Source organism: Camelus dromedarius, chromosome 2 (genome assembly GCF_036321535.1).
Source record: "Camelus dromedarius isolate mCamDro1 chromosome 2, mCamDro1.pat, whole genome shotgun sequence".
NCBI lineage: Eukaryota > Metazoa > Chordata > Mammalia > Artiodactyla > Camelidae > Camelus > Camelus dromedarius.
Genome location: NC_087437.1, coordinates 118,778,325 through 118,795,733, shown reverse-complemented (window position 1 = coordinate 118,795,733; position 17,409 = coordinate 118,778,325). Strand labels below are relative to the sequence as shown.

Genomic DNA, 17,409 nt, shown 5'->3' with positions numbered 1-17,409 from the left:
ACGTGTCCATGCGCTGCTAGAGCCGTCAGCCTTAAAAAGGAAGGACGTTCTGACACGTGCGCCAGTGTGTATGGACCTTGAAGACATTAGGCTCAACGAAATGAGCCAGTGCGAGCGCACAGACCCGTGGGACCCACTTTCATGGCGGATGGAGAGGAGTCAGGTTCAAAGAGACACAGTCGAGTGCGGGGAACGGGCGGGGGAGGAGGCAGCTGCTGGTGGAGACAGAGTCTCAGCTGTGGGAGCTGGAAGGTTTGGAGGCGGACAGGAGAGCGCGCTGCACCGCAGTGCGAGAAAGGCTTAGCGCCCTGAGCTGCTCACCTAAAAGCGGTTAGAATTGTCAATTTTATGTTTAAAACCTTGCATTTGGCTGTGAACAGTGGAGGACCTGAGTCCAGGGGCTGAAACAAATGGAGATTTATCCTCACACAGAAGAAGTAACCTGGGCAGAGGCCTCTCCCCTCTCTGCCCGTGGGCGGTGAGCCTTAAGGACCGGTCTCTCCTCCACCCTCAGCCGTGGTCCTGACTCCTCCCTCGTCCTGCCGCGCACCAGGCCCGGGGCGAGAGTCTCTCGGCCAGGGCAGCAGCTGCCAGTGGACCCGGGAAACCTGAGGGTTCGATCTGTCCTGGCCTCACTAGCATTCAGCCTGGGCCGTCACCCAGGCCCAAAACCCGGAGGGGTCCACGCGTGCTGCAAGGCTGTGCCACTGCCGTCTTGTGGTACCCAACGTCTGAGCATGGGTCTCTGCGTTTTCCTTCTGCAGGGGGCCCCACAAATGATGTAGCTGGTCTTGGCCCGTCCTGTGTTTCTCAGAATGTGCGCCAGGCCCCACATGCATCAGAAATCACTGGAGAATTTGTAGAAACACAAGTCCCTGGCTCCCACTGAAAGTCTAAGGCTGATCCCTGGGGAGGGCCTGAGAGTCTGCATTACAGGGCTCACCTGAAGGCGGTTCAGCTGCCCAGGGAAGTGAGAGCAGTGTCGTAGAGAGTGGCCTCTTCCACTGGTCGGAAGGGACTCAGAAAGGCCAGGAGATGCTGCCGTGTCTCTGGGTGCTGTGTGCATGGGGAGAACCCACAGCCAGGTGTCCTCACAGCAGCAGGGACTCGCACCTTTGTCCTGCTGGCCCCATCGTCTGCCCTCCAGCAAAGGTGGGAGGAATCCGGGGACCAGGGGACCGTCCTCCCCAGGGCCGGGAGCTCTGCTCACTTCTCACTGTGGGAAGCTTTGGGAGCTCTCTAATCGGAGGTCTCTGGCCTGCAGGAATCTTGACAAAGCCTGATCTTGTGGACAAGGGCACTGAAGACAAGGTGGTGGACGTGGTACGAAACCTCGTCTTCCACCTGAAGAAGGGCTACATGATCGTTAAGTGCCGGGGCCAGCAGGACATCCAGGCCCGGCTGAGCCTGGCCAAGGCCCTGCAGAGGGAGCAGGCCTTCTTTGAGGACCACACACATTTCAGGTACGTGCATCAGTGTCTTCCTGAGGCTAAAACAAAATCACGGACCTCCATCCTCAGGGGGGAGGATGGATGCCGTCCAAAAGCAGATACTGAGCGTAGTCGTGTGCGTTTGTTCCTGGACAGTAACCTCAGAATTTGCTTCAAATTCTCAAGGAAGAATTGACAACATGTTGCAAAAGGCAAATTTAAAATTCAAAATAAGAAAGAGACTTTCTGCCATAATTTAAATAGTATAGTTCTCAAACAAGACTATAAATGTAGGTGCAACAGAATAGGTGGAAAATCCAGAAATTGACTCAGATTGATATATTTGGTCTTGGATAAATGTGGCATTTGAAAGCCCTGGGCTACAGCAGTTTATCCATCAGTGGCTTTGAGATCATTGTGTAATATTTGGGAAAAATTTATTGTGCCCCTACTTAGTATGGGATCCAAAATAAATATCAATTGAAATTTAAAATTAAATACAAGAAAGACACCTTAAGCATCCCAGAGGAAAACAGAGGTGGAGAGTTTATAATCCCATATCTTGCTAACTCTATTGCCGAAAACAAAATTTTTTAAAAAGGAAAAAAGACTTTTAAATTGGTTAGATTTGAAATAATGAGAAGATGTTGAGTTGATGGGAAAGGAGGGGTGTGGGCCTTCACCTCTGCTACTGGGAGCATGTGCTGTGGTCACATGCGAGCCAGTCTGAGCAGGTGTATCCTCGAGGCTGAGTTCTACTTCTGGGAATTCTACCCAGGAAAATACAGGGATGTGTGCAGTCCTGTAGGCTAAAGGGTGTTCGGCACAGATTTGTTTTTAATCATGAAAATTTGGAATCTAAACGTTGGAAATCGTGGGGTTTGTATACATGAACCAGAGTAAGAGACTGCAGACTTTGCAAGCATTCGAGAGCTGTGTCAATCAGATGCCAACACAAAGGTGCATATAGATGCTGAGAACAAAGGGACACAGTCACTGAGAGCCCTTGTGTGCAGACATGCGCTCGTGGGTGGAGACCCACGTGCTTTGTCACCGCATCGCACTGAACTCCCCCAGAAGCCTGCAGAGACACGTGCTTCAGAAGAGACACCTGTGCACTCGTGTTCGCAGCAGCGTTCTTCACAATAGCTACCGCGTAGAAACCACCTGCGTGTCCGCTGACAGATGCCTGGAGAAACAAAATGTGGTCCATCCAGACAGTGGACTCGGCCTGAAAAAGGAAGGAAATTCTGACACAGGCTGTGACACAGATGAACCTGGGGGACAGTGTGCTCAGTGAAATAAGCCAGTCACAAAAACACAAGCCCTGTATGATTCCATCACACGAGGTCCCTAGAGGAGTCAGCGTCACAGAGACAGAGAGTGGAAGGATGGTTCCCCGGGTCTGGGGGCAGGAAGTGGGGAGCTGCTGCTGATGGGTCAGAGTTTCAGTTCGGGAAGAAGATTTGGTTCTGGAGGTGGGTGGCGGTGATGGTCGCACAACAATGTAATTGCACTTAATACCCCTGAGTGTGCACCTACACGTGGTTAAATGGTGGATTTTATGTTATGTATATGGTGGATTTTATGTTATGTATATTTTTACACAGTTTACAAAATCGACAGGGGTGGAAACTGAAAGGGAGGTGTCCGTGTACTACCACAAATCTGCCTGAAAATTCACGCCTCCTGGCTTGAATCCTTCATCCTCAAAAGCCCTTTAAAATGTAGGAAGCCCTGTAACCGCTCAGCCGGTGAACACAGATTTGAAAGCGTGAGAGGAGAGCTTGGCTTCCTCCCTCCCAGCGCCCGAGGTCTCAGTTCTCGTCCTGGGGAAGGTGCGCCCCCTCGTTCAGAGTGCACCCCACACCTGTGTAAACACACGTCAGTACATTTTCATGAAGCCCGGGGCCGAGATGCGTCGTGTACACAGAAGGGCGTGCACGTTATGAACACACAGCTAGAGGACACTATCTTTATAAAGACCGGTTCTCTAGGCCGATGTCCTGAGTCAGAGTCAATGTCTCAGCTGGGCGGGATCATTCTATACCATTTTCGAAATACCCAGCATCACTAAAATTCAGCCCTGGTTCCGTGCGCCCCAGTTCTGAGCACTTCCTGGGCACCGGCAGCAGGACAGCGCACCCCGTGGGGAGGACCTGGAGTTGCCGTGGCTTCTCCCGGCAGCAGTGAGCAGGCTTGCGTCGTCCGGCCGGACCCAGGTGGACGTGTTCGCTGTCTTCTCTTGCAGGGATCTTCTGGAGGAAGGGAGGGCCACGGTCCCCCGCCTGGCGGAGAAACTGACCGCAGAGCTCATCACGCACATCTGTGTAAGTGCACGCAGAGCGGCCCGTTCTCTGAATAGAGTCCCGCAGGCGCGAAGCTGGGCCGCGCTGGTCACTCACTGCGACCTCCTGGGGGCCTTAGTGAGGCGCAGGGCACCCCGATGCGGCCTGGGCTCCCCAGGTGTTGCGGACGTTGCCCGTCAGAGACCCACACGCTGAGTGGGATGCTGATGGTGCGGATGCACTTGGCCTGGGTGAAAACTAGACTCTCCGAGCACGGCACCACCCGCTCCTTTCTCACTGCCAACCGCTGTCATGGCGTCGGGGTCGCTGTGACGGTCGTGTGGGCCACTTCTGAGATTTCTCTGTGGTCCTTTTCAAATCTGCCTGGACAGAGTCTCTTGCTTTTTCACATTTACAAACCTTTTATACGATGTCTTTGCTCGTATTTCTGTCTTTTTTTTCACGGGATGATTCCAACGTCGGCAGCCGGGTTCTCCCAGCCGTCCCCAAGGGACTTGGCTGGAGTTGGGACTGTGAGCCTCTCTTTCCTGGAACCTGGTCTGAGGGTGTCTGTGGGGGCCTAGGTTCAAAAGGGCTTCTGCAGGGAACACCGTGTTTGTTTCTGCCAGGCCCCAGGCAGGCCCTTTAGTGTTTCTGAATCACGTTAGATTTTCAGCCTGAGTTTGGGGACACTTTAGGGAGTGTGACGTTGAAAGTGTAGATGTGTTTGAGTGCTGGCTTGTGGTTACAGATTCCCAGGGGAGACTTTCTCTCCCCTCCTCCCAGCCCCGGCGTTCAGGCCAGGAGTGGGGCCGGACGGCAGGGGTGTTCCTTGCTGACCGTTACGGTGAGAGCGGAGCTGGCTGGGGTCCCGGCTGCATGCAGGACTCCCCGCCTTGCGCAGCCCACTGTACATTTAGCCCTTCCCCCGGCACCCTGGCACCTGAGTCACTGGGCACCCACTGTCACCTGGCCTTGGAGTTCTGTCTCTGACCTGCCCCTGCCCGCTCACTGACACATTTAAAGGGGTGCTTGTGACCCTCAGGCCAGCAGTTTGAGGTGTTTGCGGTTGGCGGGCAAGCCAGCAGGTGCAGTCACCATGTGATGAGAGACAGAAGTCCCTGATAACTTTTAATCTGTTAACAACAACCTACAAATGTTGAATTTCAAATTATTCCGATGACCACTTTTTCAGGACCCACTAGACACACGGGTTTTGTTACTCCCCCTGAGGACAGTTTATGCCACAGGCTCCCAGAGGGACGTGGTCCTTGTGTTGCTGTCACAGGACCTGGAGGCACGCAGCATGGCTCTGAGGCTGCTTCCACAGGAGCGGGCAGGGGGGAGGCCTGATGGGCAGCAGTTCCTGCTCCCACGCCCCCCTCCTTTGGGAACATCTGCCTTCTAGAGGGGCCAGGAATGGAGCGCCCTGGGTCACTGTCCAGCACCTGCAGGAGAACCCCGGGCCTCTGCTCATCCCGCTCACATCTGTGTCTTCCCGTTGTTTTCTGTTCTCAGAAATCCCTGCCCCTGTTAGAAAATCAGATAAAGGAGAGTCACCAGAAAATATCAGAGGAGTTACAGAAGTGTGGCTCCGACATCCCGGAAGATGAAAGTGGAAAAATGTTCCTTCTGATAGAGGTGAGTGTTGCCAGGGGACCAAGCTGCAGACTCGTGCGTCACTGTGCGGAAAGGGGTCGTGTTCCTCGGGCACGTCTGTCTTCACTCCCCCAGAGCTAATCCAGGTCACTCTGCCCCTTTGGCACCGAAAAGGGGCCGGGCTTAGGGGACCATCCCACTGCTGCCATTGGCTCCTCATCAGGGGGACCCTGAAGGCAGGGAGGGCGGGAGGGGGTCATCCGCTGCCAAAGCCTCTTCTCTCCCCTCCGCCCACGAGCCCCTCAGGCAGGAAAGAGGGACTCGCCCTCCGCTTCATGCATGCGACCCCCAGACCACCTTGCTCATATTTGGAGTATCTCCCCTTATCCGTGTGTTTTTCTTCTTGACAGAAAATTGATGCGTTTAATAAGGAGATCACAGCTTTAATTCAAGGGGAGGAATGCGTGGGGGAGCACAAGTCTCGGCTGTTTACCAGAATCCGAAGTGAGTTCAGCAAATGGAGTGCTGTGATCGAAAAACATTTCCAAAAAGGTGAGCCCAGGCAACAAGGGAGACCTGGCAAGGGGGTCGAGCCCAGGGCGGGGTGGGAGTGATGCCGTTGGTGAAGGCGGCCACGGTAAGGGGTTAGTAGTGGGAAAGTCTCATTTGCTGTTTCATATCCCTGAGTCTGGCCCGGAAGCCTCTAGTACCGATTTCAAAGGACACCCAGAGAGAAAACGCAGCCTCCCTGGCCCGTCTCCTTGGAGACGCTCAGAAGAGCAGCCCTCCGTCCGCAGAGAGCCCGTGGGCCTGGCGCGGGTGTGAGGCTCTTTGCGTTGCCAGTCGGGCTGCCCCTGAAACGGCCCCGATTCCCTCTCCCTTAACCTACCGAGGCCTTGAAGCCTGAGGCGTTTGGTGATAGATTTCACAGCCGCAGTGATGAAAGGCACAGAGAACAGCACGTGAGGTACCAGCCTCGCATCATCAAAGCCTCCAGAGTCTGAAAAAGGTAGACACTGTGATCTGAAGTTTACTTTTAATATTTCAAGACGCCTGAAGCTAATCATAGATCAGCCACTGAGGACAATATCAAGTAACTTTGCTTTTATTCAAACAACTTGGGGTGGCAGGTGTGTTCCTTATTGATTTCGGCTGACCCCAGGTTCAGATTGGCAGGCCTCCTGGGCTCTGAGTCAGGAACATGGGAAGATAAATCATGCAAGTTTCTACATAAAGCAGAGGTGACACCTTTGTTCCTTGCCAGAGGGCAGGGAGGGTAAGGAACAGTGCCCTTGAGGGAGAAAAGTCCGGAAAGCTCATTTCGCGGCAGTCACTTGCCCCATTTCCGTGGTCCCTGCGCTGTTTGCAGGAGCTAAATCCACCCGCGGAGAGAGGGCGGCTCGCTGCTGCGTGCTGTGCCCTCTCGTCAGCCGGGGGACCCCGTTCAAGGACGACGACAGCCCTTGACCTCCAGCGGTCCCCCGTGCACTGTCCAGCCAGGTTTTTATGGTGTAAGTGTGTAGGGCAGGCGGCCTGTGAGCTAGTGTCTCAGTTTTTAGATGCTAAACCCCTCCCAGCAACGATCAGTTACGTATCACTGGGCACCCAAATGCAAGAGAATTAACTGAAACCCCTAACTCACCCTCGAGGCAAAAGATAAACTCAAAATGGGTCAAAAACCAACAAGTATGGCTGAGACTGTAAAACTCTTAGAAGAAAACATAGGATTAGACCTTCGTGAGCAGGATTCAGCAGTGGTTCTCTTTTCTTCAGACGGGACCCCTAAAAGAGGAGCAGCAAAAAAAAAAAAAAAAGATCATTTGGATTCATCTGAATAGGAACCATTTGTGCATCAGAGAGCGCTAGCACGGAAGTGGAAAGACACCCACAGGTTGGGAGGGAACATTTACAAATTTTACATCTGACAAGTGTCATGTATTCAGAGTATATAAAAAGCTCTACAGCTCAAGCACAAAAAACAAACAATCCAGTTTAAGGATGATCAAAGGATTGGTGTAGACATCCTTCCAAGCAAGAAGATGTGCCTGTGGCTAATAAGACCATGACAAGGTGCTCAAGCTCATTATCCAGCAGAGAAATGCAAAATCAACCCACAGCGGGACGCCACCTCACACTTGCTCGGATGCCTGTCAGCAAAACGTTGACAGGGAGTGTTGACAAGAGTCTAGAGACGGCAGAACCCCCGCACCGCTGGAGGAAGAATAATGGTGCAGCTGCTCTGGGAAGCTTTCCAGCAGTTCCTCCGGACGCTCAGCATGTGCTGCCACATGACCAGCGGTTCCATTCGTAGGTCCATCCTCCAGAGAATGGACGTGTGTGTTCACATAAATGCGTTCTGAATGTCCTTGTCAGCACTGTCCATAATGGCCAAGAAATGGAAACCACCCATATGTACATCAACTGATGAATGGATAAGCAAATTGTGGTCTGCTGGTACGTATCCATTTGCTAGGGCTGTCGTGCCGAGGGTCTTAAGCAACAGAAGTTTAATTTCTCATAATGCTGGAGGCTGGACGTCCAAGATCAAGTGTCAACCAGTTCGGGTTCTTCTGAGGCCTCCTGTCTTGGCTTGCCGGTGGCGGCCCTCTCCCACTGTCCTCACGTGGTCACCCTTCTGGGTGTGTCTGTGTCCTGATCTCCTGCTGTTAGGACCAGTGTTACCGGTGAGGGCTCCCCTCCTGGTCTCATTTCACCTTCACTGCCTCTTTAAAGGCCCTGTGTCCCAGTACCATCCCATTCTGAGGCACCAGGAGATAGGTCTTCAACAAACGAGTTCTGGGGAGACAGAGTTCAGCTCTCAGTGGAACATTATTCACCCCTAGAAAGGCACGAGGGACTGGCCCGCGCTACACCTCGGATGAACCTGGAGTCTGTCAGGCCGAGTGAAAGCGGTCAGGCACAAAAAGCCGCCTGCTGCATGGTTGCACTTATATGGACGTCCAGATGAGGCGAATCCATAGACCTGGGAAGCTGATTAGTGGTTTCCAGGGGCTGGGGAGAGAGGGAAACGGGGAGGGACTGCTGGTCGGTACAGGGTTCCATCGCGGGATGGAGTCTTGGGGGATTAGACGGTCTCGATGGTTGCACCACTTTGTGACTATGCTGAAAACCGTACACCTTAATAGTGTGAATTTTATGGTTTGTGTATTGACCTCAGTTTTTTAAAAATGCCTGTGAGAAAGTATCTCCTGAGCAAAAGAGGGTAACTAGGTTACCATCCTTGATTTAGCAAAGAAAAGAAACCAGAGCCCTGCTGAATTTGCACCCCCTGTGGGGTTTCTCCATACTCTCGTCTGCTGAGGGGGAAAAGAACTCCAGATGTATAAAGGAAAACCTAAATGTTTTACAGAGTAAACAGTGGCGCCGCCTCGGGTCAGTGCTCTAGCTCTATCAGGGCCACGGATTCATAGCGCTGCCTGCTCCTGTTCCCGCCCAGCGAGCTGTGCCGCGTCCCTGACTGCACAGGGCGTCATGGTCGTTTCTGACTTTTGAAGGGCCTGCAGGGTATGGTATTCTATGAGGCAGGTTTTTGAAAATCCAATTTGATTTGCAAAATTTCCTGCTTGAATACCTGTTCAAGAATGTGTCTTACGCTAAGTTTCTGCAGTCACCGCCCGCTTTCTGACGTCATAGCCTGGCTGTATGCTCGCCGTCTGGAGATGACTAAGGACAGTCACCTTGGGATCTGTGTCTTTACTGCAATCCCTGATTCTATGCCTATTTGAAAATCAGATGTGATTTTTTTCCCTGCCCGTCTGTATTTTCAGAAAGTGCAGAATGATCCTGTGTTTACAAAACCCCCCAAGGTTATATTTGTAAAATAACCCAGAGGCCCTCTTTCCTTCTGTAGGCTATGACGATATCTGTAAACAGATCCAGCAATTTGAAAACCAGTATCGTGGCAGAGAGTTGCCGGGGTTTGTGAATTACAAGACGTTTGAGACCATCATCAAAAAGCAGGTGGAGATTCTGGAAGAGCCGGCTGTCGACATGCTGCACAGAGTAACTGGTGAGTTCTCGGTTTTGCTTTTAGGCGTCTTATTTCTAGGGCCGGGAAAGGGCAAAGTCAAGCCAGTGCCTCCTTTTGGGGGGTTTTCAGCAGCATCAACAACCCAGCCAGTTTTCCAGATGTCAGCTGGGAGTGCAACAGCTCGTTCCAGCTCTGCCCACGCAGAGTCAGCCCGGAGCCCACAGCGTCAGGGCTCAGGCCCCGAGACTGCCCACTGCAGGTGGCATCTGCACAGCCGCTGGCTCCTGTACTTCTGGTTGACCAGCTGTAAATCAGAGTCCCCCTGACCCCTTCCTTGGGCTTGATGATTTTCTAGAACAGCTCACAGGACTCGGGAACACGCTCGACTTCCCTTCACTGGCTTGTTGCAGAGGATTTGCTTCCTTTACCAGTTTATTATAAAGGATATTATAAAGTTCCAGATGAAAGAGATACATTGGGTGAGGTTTGGGCGGGTCCCAAGTGCAGTGCTTCTGTCCTGAGGAGTTGGGGGGAGCTCACCCTCTTGGCACATGGATGTGCTCAGCATTCTGGAAGCTCTCTGAACCCTGTCATTAAGGGCTTTTATGGAGGCGACATCAATTTTTAACTCAATTCCCAGCCCCTCACCCACCCTCCAGAGGTTGGGGAGAAGGGGGAGGTCGGACTGAATCTTCCAGGCTGCTAACCAGGGCTTGGTCCTTCTGGCGACCTGTCCCCATGCTGGAGCCCTCTAGCGCCACCGAGAGTCACCGCATTAGAACGAGAGATGCTCCTATCACCCAGGAAATTCTAGGGGACTTAGGAGCCTGTGCTGGGACCCAGGGACAAGGGCCGAGTGTGCTTCTTGTCCTGTGTCACCTCCCTCCACTCCGCTGCTGTGCGTACTTCGCAGCCTCAGTGCACGCTGTTTCTTAAATCTCTGGGAAGTCAGGCTGACGATTAAACAGGTGCTCATTCTGGGAGTGTTTCTGAGGTTCTGAGGTGCTGTGTGGCCCTGGGGCGGTGTCCCTGCTGTCAGGTACGAGTAGGAAGCTGTGCCCCCCGCCTCCAGCAGAAACGCAGCAGCCCGCAGCGCTGACCGCGCCCTCCCCCTACGTGCTCTGCCCCTTGGTTTCCAAGGTCTCAGCCAGTCTCTTTTCTTTGTTGCCTCCTTGGCTGACACCTTTTTCGCTCAGGCTTCAACTGTCTCATTTTAGCGCTGAGTGACAGTCATAGTCATTCATAGATCCTGCAGCTAGTGGTGGGGACAGACCCGTAGCGGACCATTAGGAGGTGCATTTCTAGTAACAGTCTGCCTCTAGGCTTAAGAGCTGTGTAGCAAAATCTGCGGTTGTGTCGTGCTGACCAAGTGTGCATCCTTCATTCAGTCCTGAAGGAATTTGTAGCACTTCTCGGCTTCCAGTCACAGAAAACATGTCAAAACATTTGTATCTATATATACACACAGATACCTGCTTCTGTTTCGGAAAGCTGTGATGTGGTGTCGAAGATTTCCAAGCGCAAAGATACTGTCCATCAGACTGAGATAACATTCTGTGAGGAAGACAAATGGAAATAGGAGTTTCAAAAATAGAAAGAAATAATGTAAACTTTCTGATTGAAATCAGACCTTGTTTGCGTATTTCTTTCAAATGAAGAACGTGGCCATTTTGATTCTATTGTTGTATTTAAAAGAGTGATGTGTTTTTCTATAAACTATTGATATATTTGTAATTTACCAGAAATTACACTCTTTGCCACTGTTTATACTTGAGTTAAAATGTTTTAATGCCAAGTAAATATGCTGGGGACATTTATGTTTTAAAATTCCTCCAGGGAGTTTTTGAGTAAAACATCTCAGCTTCCCCGTTTGGAGAGAAGGGAGGTTGGAGGGAGGCGGGCGGAGGGCGCTGCTCCTGCCGCTTCACCCTCTGACGTTTCTCACTCTCTGAAGCTCCCGACCCCTTAGCAATGCTTCTCTGTCTCTCTTTCACCAGATATAGTCCGGCTTGCCTTCACAAATGTTTCAGAAACACATTTTAACGAGTTTTTCAACCTCCACAGAACTGCCAAGGTAAAACCAACCTTACGTTATTTTTTTTAATTAAAAAAAATGTAGGCCTGGCACTAGGGATGAGATTTCTTAGGTTAAGACTGTTGATTCTTTATCGCGTATTTGGAGAAAGAAATCGCGAAGCTCAGTAGTGACTCTAACGATGTGACCAGTGCGTCAAGAGAATCCACAAACAACATGTTGAATCACAGGAGCACGAGAGAGCCGTCCTGAGTGTAGAGCGTTGTCACGTCTGGAGAATGTGGCCCTGAGTGCGGAGGCCCACTGAGGCAGCCACGGGTAAACCTGCCATCCTTGTGGGGAGGGAGGTCAGCGGTGGAGCCTGTGCTTAGCCTGCATGCTGTCCTGGGTCAAACCCCAGTAACTCCCTTAAAAAATGTTTTTAAGTGATGTTTCAAGAATGAAGAAAGAGAGCAAAAGGGCAACGAGGCCCCCCTCCCCCGCCAATCAGCCCGGAGAGCTGAGCCGGCTGCCCTCGGAGCCTGGGTCCCTGGTCCTGCCTCGGGCACCACCGCACTTCCTCCTCCCCGTGCAGGGCCTGGCAGTGGCAGGCCCAGGTGCCGGCTGCCTTCCCACTGTCCCTCCCCCGGGGCAAGGGGGGCTGGAGGGAGAGCTCTCTGGTGTCTCTTCTTCCAGGGGCTGCATCCATTTTCAGGGCTCCTCTCTCACCGCCCAGACCCACCCACCCCCCAAGACCCCGCCTCCAGGTGCCCTCACACTGCAGATGAGGCTTTCAACACTGAAGTTGTGCCCCTAGCACCCAGCACCCAGCACCCCGCACTCTGGGGAAGACTGGCTCTGCCTTTCCCAAGCCGGAGCTCCTGGGGCCACTTAACCTGCCTGGCCTGACGCTCCTCACCCCCAAAATGGGAGTAAGAATGACCTTCTTCCGTAGCCCTCCTACACTGCGGGTGGGAGTGCAGTTTGCTGCAGTCCTCCTGGGAAACAGTATGGACTTTCCATAAAAAAACAAAAACAGACTTACCCTGTGCTCCAGCCATCCCACTCCTGGGCGTATATCGAGAGGGAACTCTAACTGGAAAAGATGCACGCACCCCAATGTTCACAGCAGCACTATTTACAACAGCTAAGACATGGAAGCAACCTAAATGTCCATTGACAGATAATGGATAAAGAAGTTGGAATATAACTCAGCCACAAAAAATAATAAAATAATTTCATTTTCAGAGTCGTGGATCTAAGATTCTAAAAAAAATGCGACAACTGAACTTATTTAGAAAGCAAAACAGACCCAGAGACATAGAAGACAAAATTGTGGTTATGAGGTGGGGGACGGGGGATGCAGGGATAATTGGGAGGTCAGCATTTGCAGGTGCACACTACTATATAGAAAATAGGTAAACGTCAAAGTCGTACTGTGTAGCACAAGGAATTATATTCAACCCCTTGTAATAGCCTATAATAAAAAGAATATGAAAAGGAATATGTGTATATATATATAACTGAATCACTATGTTGTGCACCAGAAATTAACACAACATTGTAAGCAAACCATACTTCTATAAAAAAAAAAAAAAAAGGCCTCCTTCAGAAGTTTGTACTGAACATAGAAGAAAAGGTTTAGGATGCACCTGGCGTCACACATCACCCTCAGTGGTACCCAGTGAAGTCTGTGGGTCCAGATTCCTTCTGGCTGAAGGGTTTCCTCCTGGCTCTCTGGCAGCCAGTTTCTCTGAACTCCAGAATATGAAATGTATGTGATTTCCCGATTTAAATCTGGCCCCCACTTATGCCTGTGAGCTCTCTGGTAGAAAAACACTCTTCCTTGTCAGATGGAAAGACTGTAAAAGAGAAAGGAGGCTGGAAATGAGACCTGAGAACAGAGCCCGCACTGGTCCCTGGCCCTGGGGCTAAGGGGTCTGGTCACCCGTGCGGCTCGGGCTTCCTGGGGAATTCTGACCTCCACCAGGGGCGGGAGCCCACCTTGGAGAAGCCGGCCACATCGGGCAGAAATTGGCACCTGCTGGGGTGGCCCTTGCAGAGGACTTATTTTCTTCCGACCGCTTGATTCATTCCAGAGGGAAATGTCATGTTTCTCTTTTGCCGTAGTCCAAAGTTGAGGACATTAAATTAGATCTAGAAAATGAAGCTGAGAAGGTGATCCGACTGCACTTCCAAATGGAGCAGATCGTCTACTGCCAGGACAAGGTGTACCGGGGTGCGCTGCAGAAGGCCAGGGAGAAGGAGGCCGAAGAAGAAAAGAACAAAAAATCAAAGCATTCTATTTCGACCCTCACTGAAGACCCCTCCATAGCTGAGGTCGTTCAGCACCTGACCGCCTACCACGAGGTGAGTCGGCGAGTGTCTGAGAAAGGCGCTGTTCGCCTGTTCCCTTGTGTGTGAATGCCTCTCCCTTCATTCCTGTTGTCTGTGCAAGGGGACCACCAGCTCCACGGTTCAGTCCTTGGTGAACCTCCGAGGAAGCAGCTCCATCGGATAGATGAGAAGCCTGTGACTCGTGTCTGGTTTTGCTGGCTGTGTGGTCCTGGCCAAGTTGCTTAACCTCTCTGAGCCTCAGCTTTCTTCTCTGTAAAACGGTGTCTCCGCTCAGGGTTCTTGTGGATCGTCAGTGAGAGGGGTATGAGGAAACCCCTCCAGCAGCACTGGAGCTCAGAGGCAGCTGGCCACAGCGACACGTGCTTGGACAGCCACCCCGCATTTCACACGATGCGAAGGGCCCTCTCAGTCACCTCGGGGAAGGGTGCCCAGCTTAGAGCTGTGGGGATTTGCAAAAGTCTAGGCAGGAAAGATGTTATGTATTGATTTACTTCCTTATTCACTTATTTATTCATTTAGATGGCAGTACTGGGGGTTTCCCCCAGGACCCCATGCCTGCCGGGCACGGGTGCACCCGGTGAGCTCTACCCTCCCCACAACTGTCCATCTTTGTACGATGCTAAACCCACTGCCCCTCATTTCCTTTTTTTCCTTTTTTTATAATGCGATACAACATATATCACATGAAATTTACCATTTTAACTTTTCAGGTGTACGATTCAGTGGCCCTAAGCCCATCCACGCTGGCGAGCAACCATCACTACCACCATCTCCAGACCTTTTTCATCTTCCCCAAATGAAACTCTGCTCCCACTGAACACCCACTCCCCACCCCCTGCCCGGCCGCTGGCACCCCATTCTGCCTTCTGCCTCTGAATTGTCCTGTTCTCCGTAGCTCATGTAACTAGATTCACAGTATTTGTCCTCTGGTGTCTGGCTTATTCTCTGCAGCATAATGTTCTCAAGGTTCATCCTTTCTGATCCCCTGAGAGGACACGTGTGGCAGGTGTCAGGGCTCCCTTCCTCTGCTGAAGGGGATGATACTCCATGGTGTGTATGTCCTGCATTTGTCCATCCATCCATCGGGCCACGGACACTAGCTCTGTCCCTACCTTTCGGCCCCTCAGGAATGAGGCTGCAGTGAACACGGGGCACAACTACCTGTGCTCCTGCCTCTCTGTGCAGACATTGGGTGCCTCTTCTTGTCTGTTCCAGTTTCAGTATGAAGTTTAGAGGTAGCTTGTCGAGTTCCTTATGAAACAAGGGAACTGTTGGCATCCTTACTGGGACGGCACTCAGTGCACAGGTCTGCACAGAAGAGTCGCCATCTTTGTGACTTTAGATGTTCCTGTCCAAGGAGATCGCGGGTCACCACGGGTGACCATGGATACGCTCCCTAGTTCACGTCAGCTGATGAGCGATCTCCGTCCCGCCTGCAGCTTCAGTTCCAAGAACGTCTTGAGTCTTCCCAGTTGTAAGAGCTCCTTCTGGGTGGCCTCCGAAGTGTTCTAGAGTTCTCTGCAGGAAGGCCGTGAACACGTCTCAAGTTTGCTCCTCCGCCTTGTCTCATCTCTGTCTCTAGTGTGCATGAGCCTTGTCCCGCGATGCGTCTTCTGCTTGTTGTTAGCAAGCGTGCTTTCTGTGTTTTGTCTGACTCTGTCACCCGCACTGACCCTCTTCCTGCTGGTGGTGGTTTTACAGCTGATTCTCCCGAGTTTGCCCAGCGAACACTCATCCTCTTGCAAATGGTGGTTTTACCCTCCTCTCCTCTTTCCATTTTTAGCTCAAACTTCCTTTTCTTGCCTCTGGTCTCTTCAGTGCAACTTAAAGCAGTATTGGACTAACAGCCATGCCTCGTCTCTGATGTTAGTGAGAACCCCACTCTCCAGCTGAGGACGGTCCTCACTGGCCACAGTCCAGGTGTCAGGCGGGCTCGATTCCTGATGGAGGCTGTCAGGGGGCGCCCGTTTCTTCACCTCGTCCAGCTCCTGCAGGCTGCCCGCATCCCTGGCTAGGAGCCCTCCTGCATCTTCTAAGGAAGCGCTGTTGCAGCCAACCCCCTATTTTCTAGGTTTTCTTCAGAGATTCTGTAGGGACAAGAGGAAGGGGCGACATGCTAAGGAAAGGGTTTGGGGTCTGTGATCAGCTCATGGACATTCTTCTGATTGGCTGGTGGTGAGGTACCTGGGAGTCAGCAGCGTCCACCTTCTGGCTCCATCCAGTCTGGGGTCTCCTTGCTGGTGGGCAGCATGCAGTTAACTTCTTCCGCCTGGTAGGGGTTTTACTGTCTGTAAAACAGCTCAAAGGACATGGCTCAGAATATGACCTGCAGCCCTTGAGGAGGAACAAAATTCCTTTGTTTAGCGGCTACACTGTTATTATTTTGTTTTGCTTAACTATTATCCTTTGTTTTGGCATTTTTTAAACTTCCCTGATTGAATTTATTCTTAGCTATTTTTTTTTTCCAGACAAGAAGCCAGCAGAGGAAATGGGGGGCTTTGTTCTGGGAAGGCCCCATAGGGTCCTGCCCAGTTACAGGGACAGAGAGAGGAAAAGCTGAAACTGATTTTCAACACACATAGAACACAGTGGGTTTCCTTCTGTGGCCTTGGAAGACCCAGCCTCTTTCCTGCTAATTAATTTTAGCCTTGATTTTAAAAAAGGGTAGTAAAATCTTTGGAAGTAGAGTTCCAAGTAATTTGAAAATGTAGTTTTTATACTCAGTCCGTCCATTTAGCTTTTTAGAGTACATTTTAACCTCTTCCATCAAAAGTGACCATTTAGAGGGGGTGGTATAGCTCAGTGGTGGAGAGCATGCTTAGCATACAGGAGGTCCTGGGTTCAGTCCCAGTAACTCCATCAAAAAAAAAAAAAAGTAGAAGAACTAAAAAAAGTAACTATTTAGTGAATAGGAGAAGGTGGTTGGAGTGCAGGGTTGGCGCTCACCCCTTGTGCCCAGAGCACAGAGGATGCAGGCAGCTGTGAACCCAGGAGGGGACCTGCCGCCCGCCAGGTCGGGTCTGTCCCCAGGCCCTGTGGTGAAGTCAGGTGTCCAGGCTGCAGCGGCCCCTCACTTGCTATGAACTGTCCCTTCCTTCCTCCCAGGAGGTCAGCAACCGCATCTCCAGCCAGATCCCCTTGATCATCCAGTACTTTGTGCTGCGGTCGTTTGGCCAGCAGCTGCAGAAGGGCATGCTGCAGCTCCTGCAGAACAAGGACGAGTATGACTGGCTTCTGAAGGAGCGCAGCCACACCAGCGACAAGAGGAAGTTCCTGAAGGAGCGGCTGTCGCGGCTGACCCAGGCTCGGCGCCGGCTCGCCAAGTTCCCTGGGTAAACCGGCCCTCCGGCCCGTCCAGGGTCTCCAGGACACATCCCTAGGGAGCGGAGGACCAACGTCTTTCCCTGGTAGCCTCGCATCATTAGCAACCCATTTCACAGATGCCTGAGCGACTAGTAGGTTCTCTGCTCTTAGCGAGTGAGGACTTTGTAAGGAGCTGTGACGAGCAGGTGGGCTTCAGGCATCCAGCGATTTTCTTGTTTGCTCTTCCCCTTCCCTCAACTCTCTCCCTTTCTTCATCAGATACTCACCCACGCACCAGCATCCTAGACGGGTCTTCCTGCTTTCTGTAATAGCCTTTCACACCGACGTTTTAGGGGCATTAGTGCCACGTGTGACTGCACACCGAAGCCTGTTTCTTCAATTTTTAATAAAGTCATTTTTCCCAGA

At 51.8% G+C, this 17,409-nt stretch overlaps 1 protein-coding gene across 3 annotated transcripts in view; it reads left to right on the top strand.

Moving 5' to 3' along the window:
* Positions 1 to 17,409, top strand: part of LOC116151375 (interferon-induced GTP-binding protein Mx1) — a 30,522-nt gene extending 13,113 nt beyond the window's left edge. For all 3 annotated transcript variants that reach the window (XM_064476079.1, XM_064476077.1, XM_064476076.1), the window contains 8 exons: positions 1,265 to 1,463; positions 3,682 to 3,760; positions 5,237 to 5,359; positions 5,728 to 5,869; positions 9,189 to 9,347; positions 11,306 to 11,382; positions 13,453 to 13,692; positions 16,786 to 17,409. In XM_064476079.1, coding sequence (XP_064332149.1) covers positions 1,265 to 1,463; positions 3,682 to 3,760; positions 5,237 to 5,359; positions 5,728 to 5,869; positions 9,189 to 9,347; positions 11,306 to 11,382; positions 13,453 to 13,692; positions 16,786 to 17,016 — 1,250 coding nt within the window. In that variant the 3' untranslated portion in view covers positions 17,017 to 17,409. The remainder of the gene's footprint in view (positions 1 to 1,264; positions 1,464 to 3,681; positions 3,761 to 5,236; positions 5,360 to 5,727; positions 5,870 to 9,188; positions 9,348 to 11,305; positions 11,383 to 13,452; positions 13,693 to 16,785) is intronic.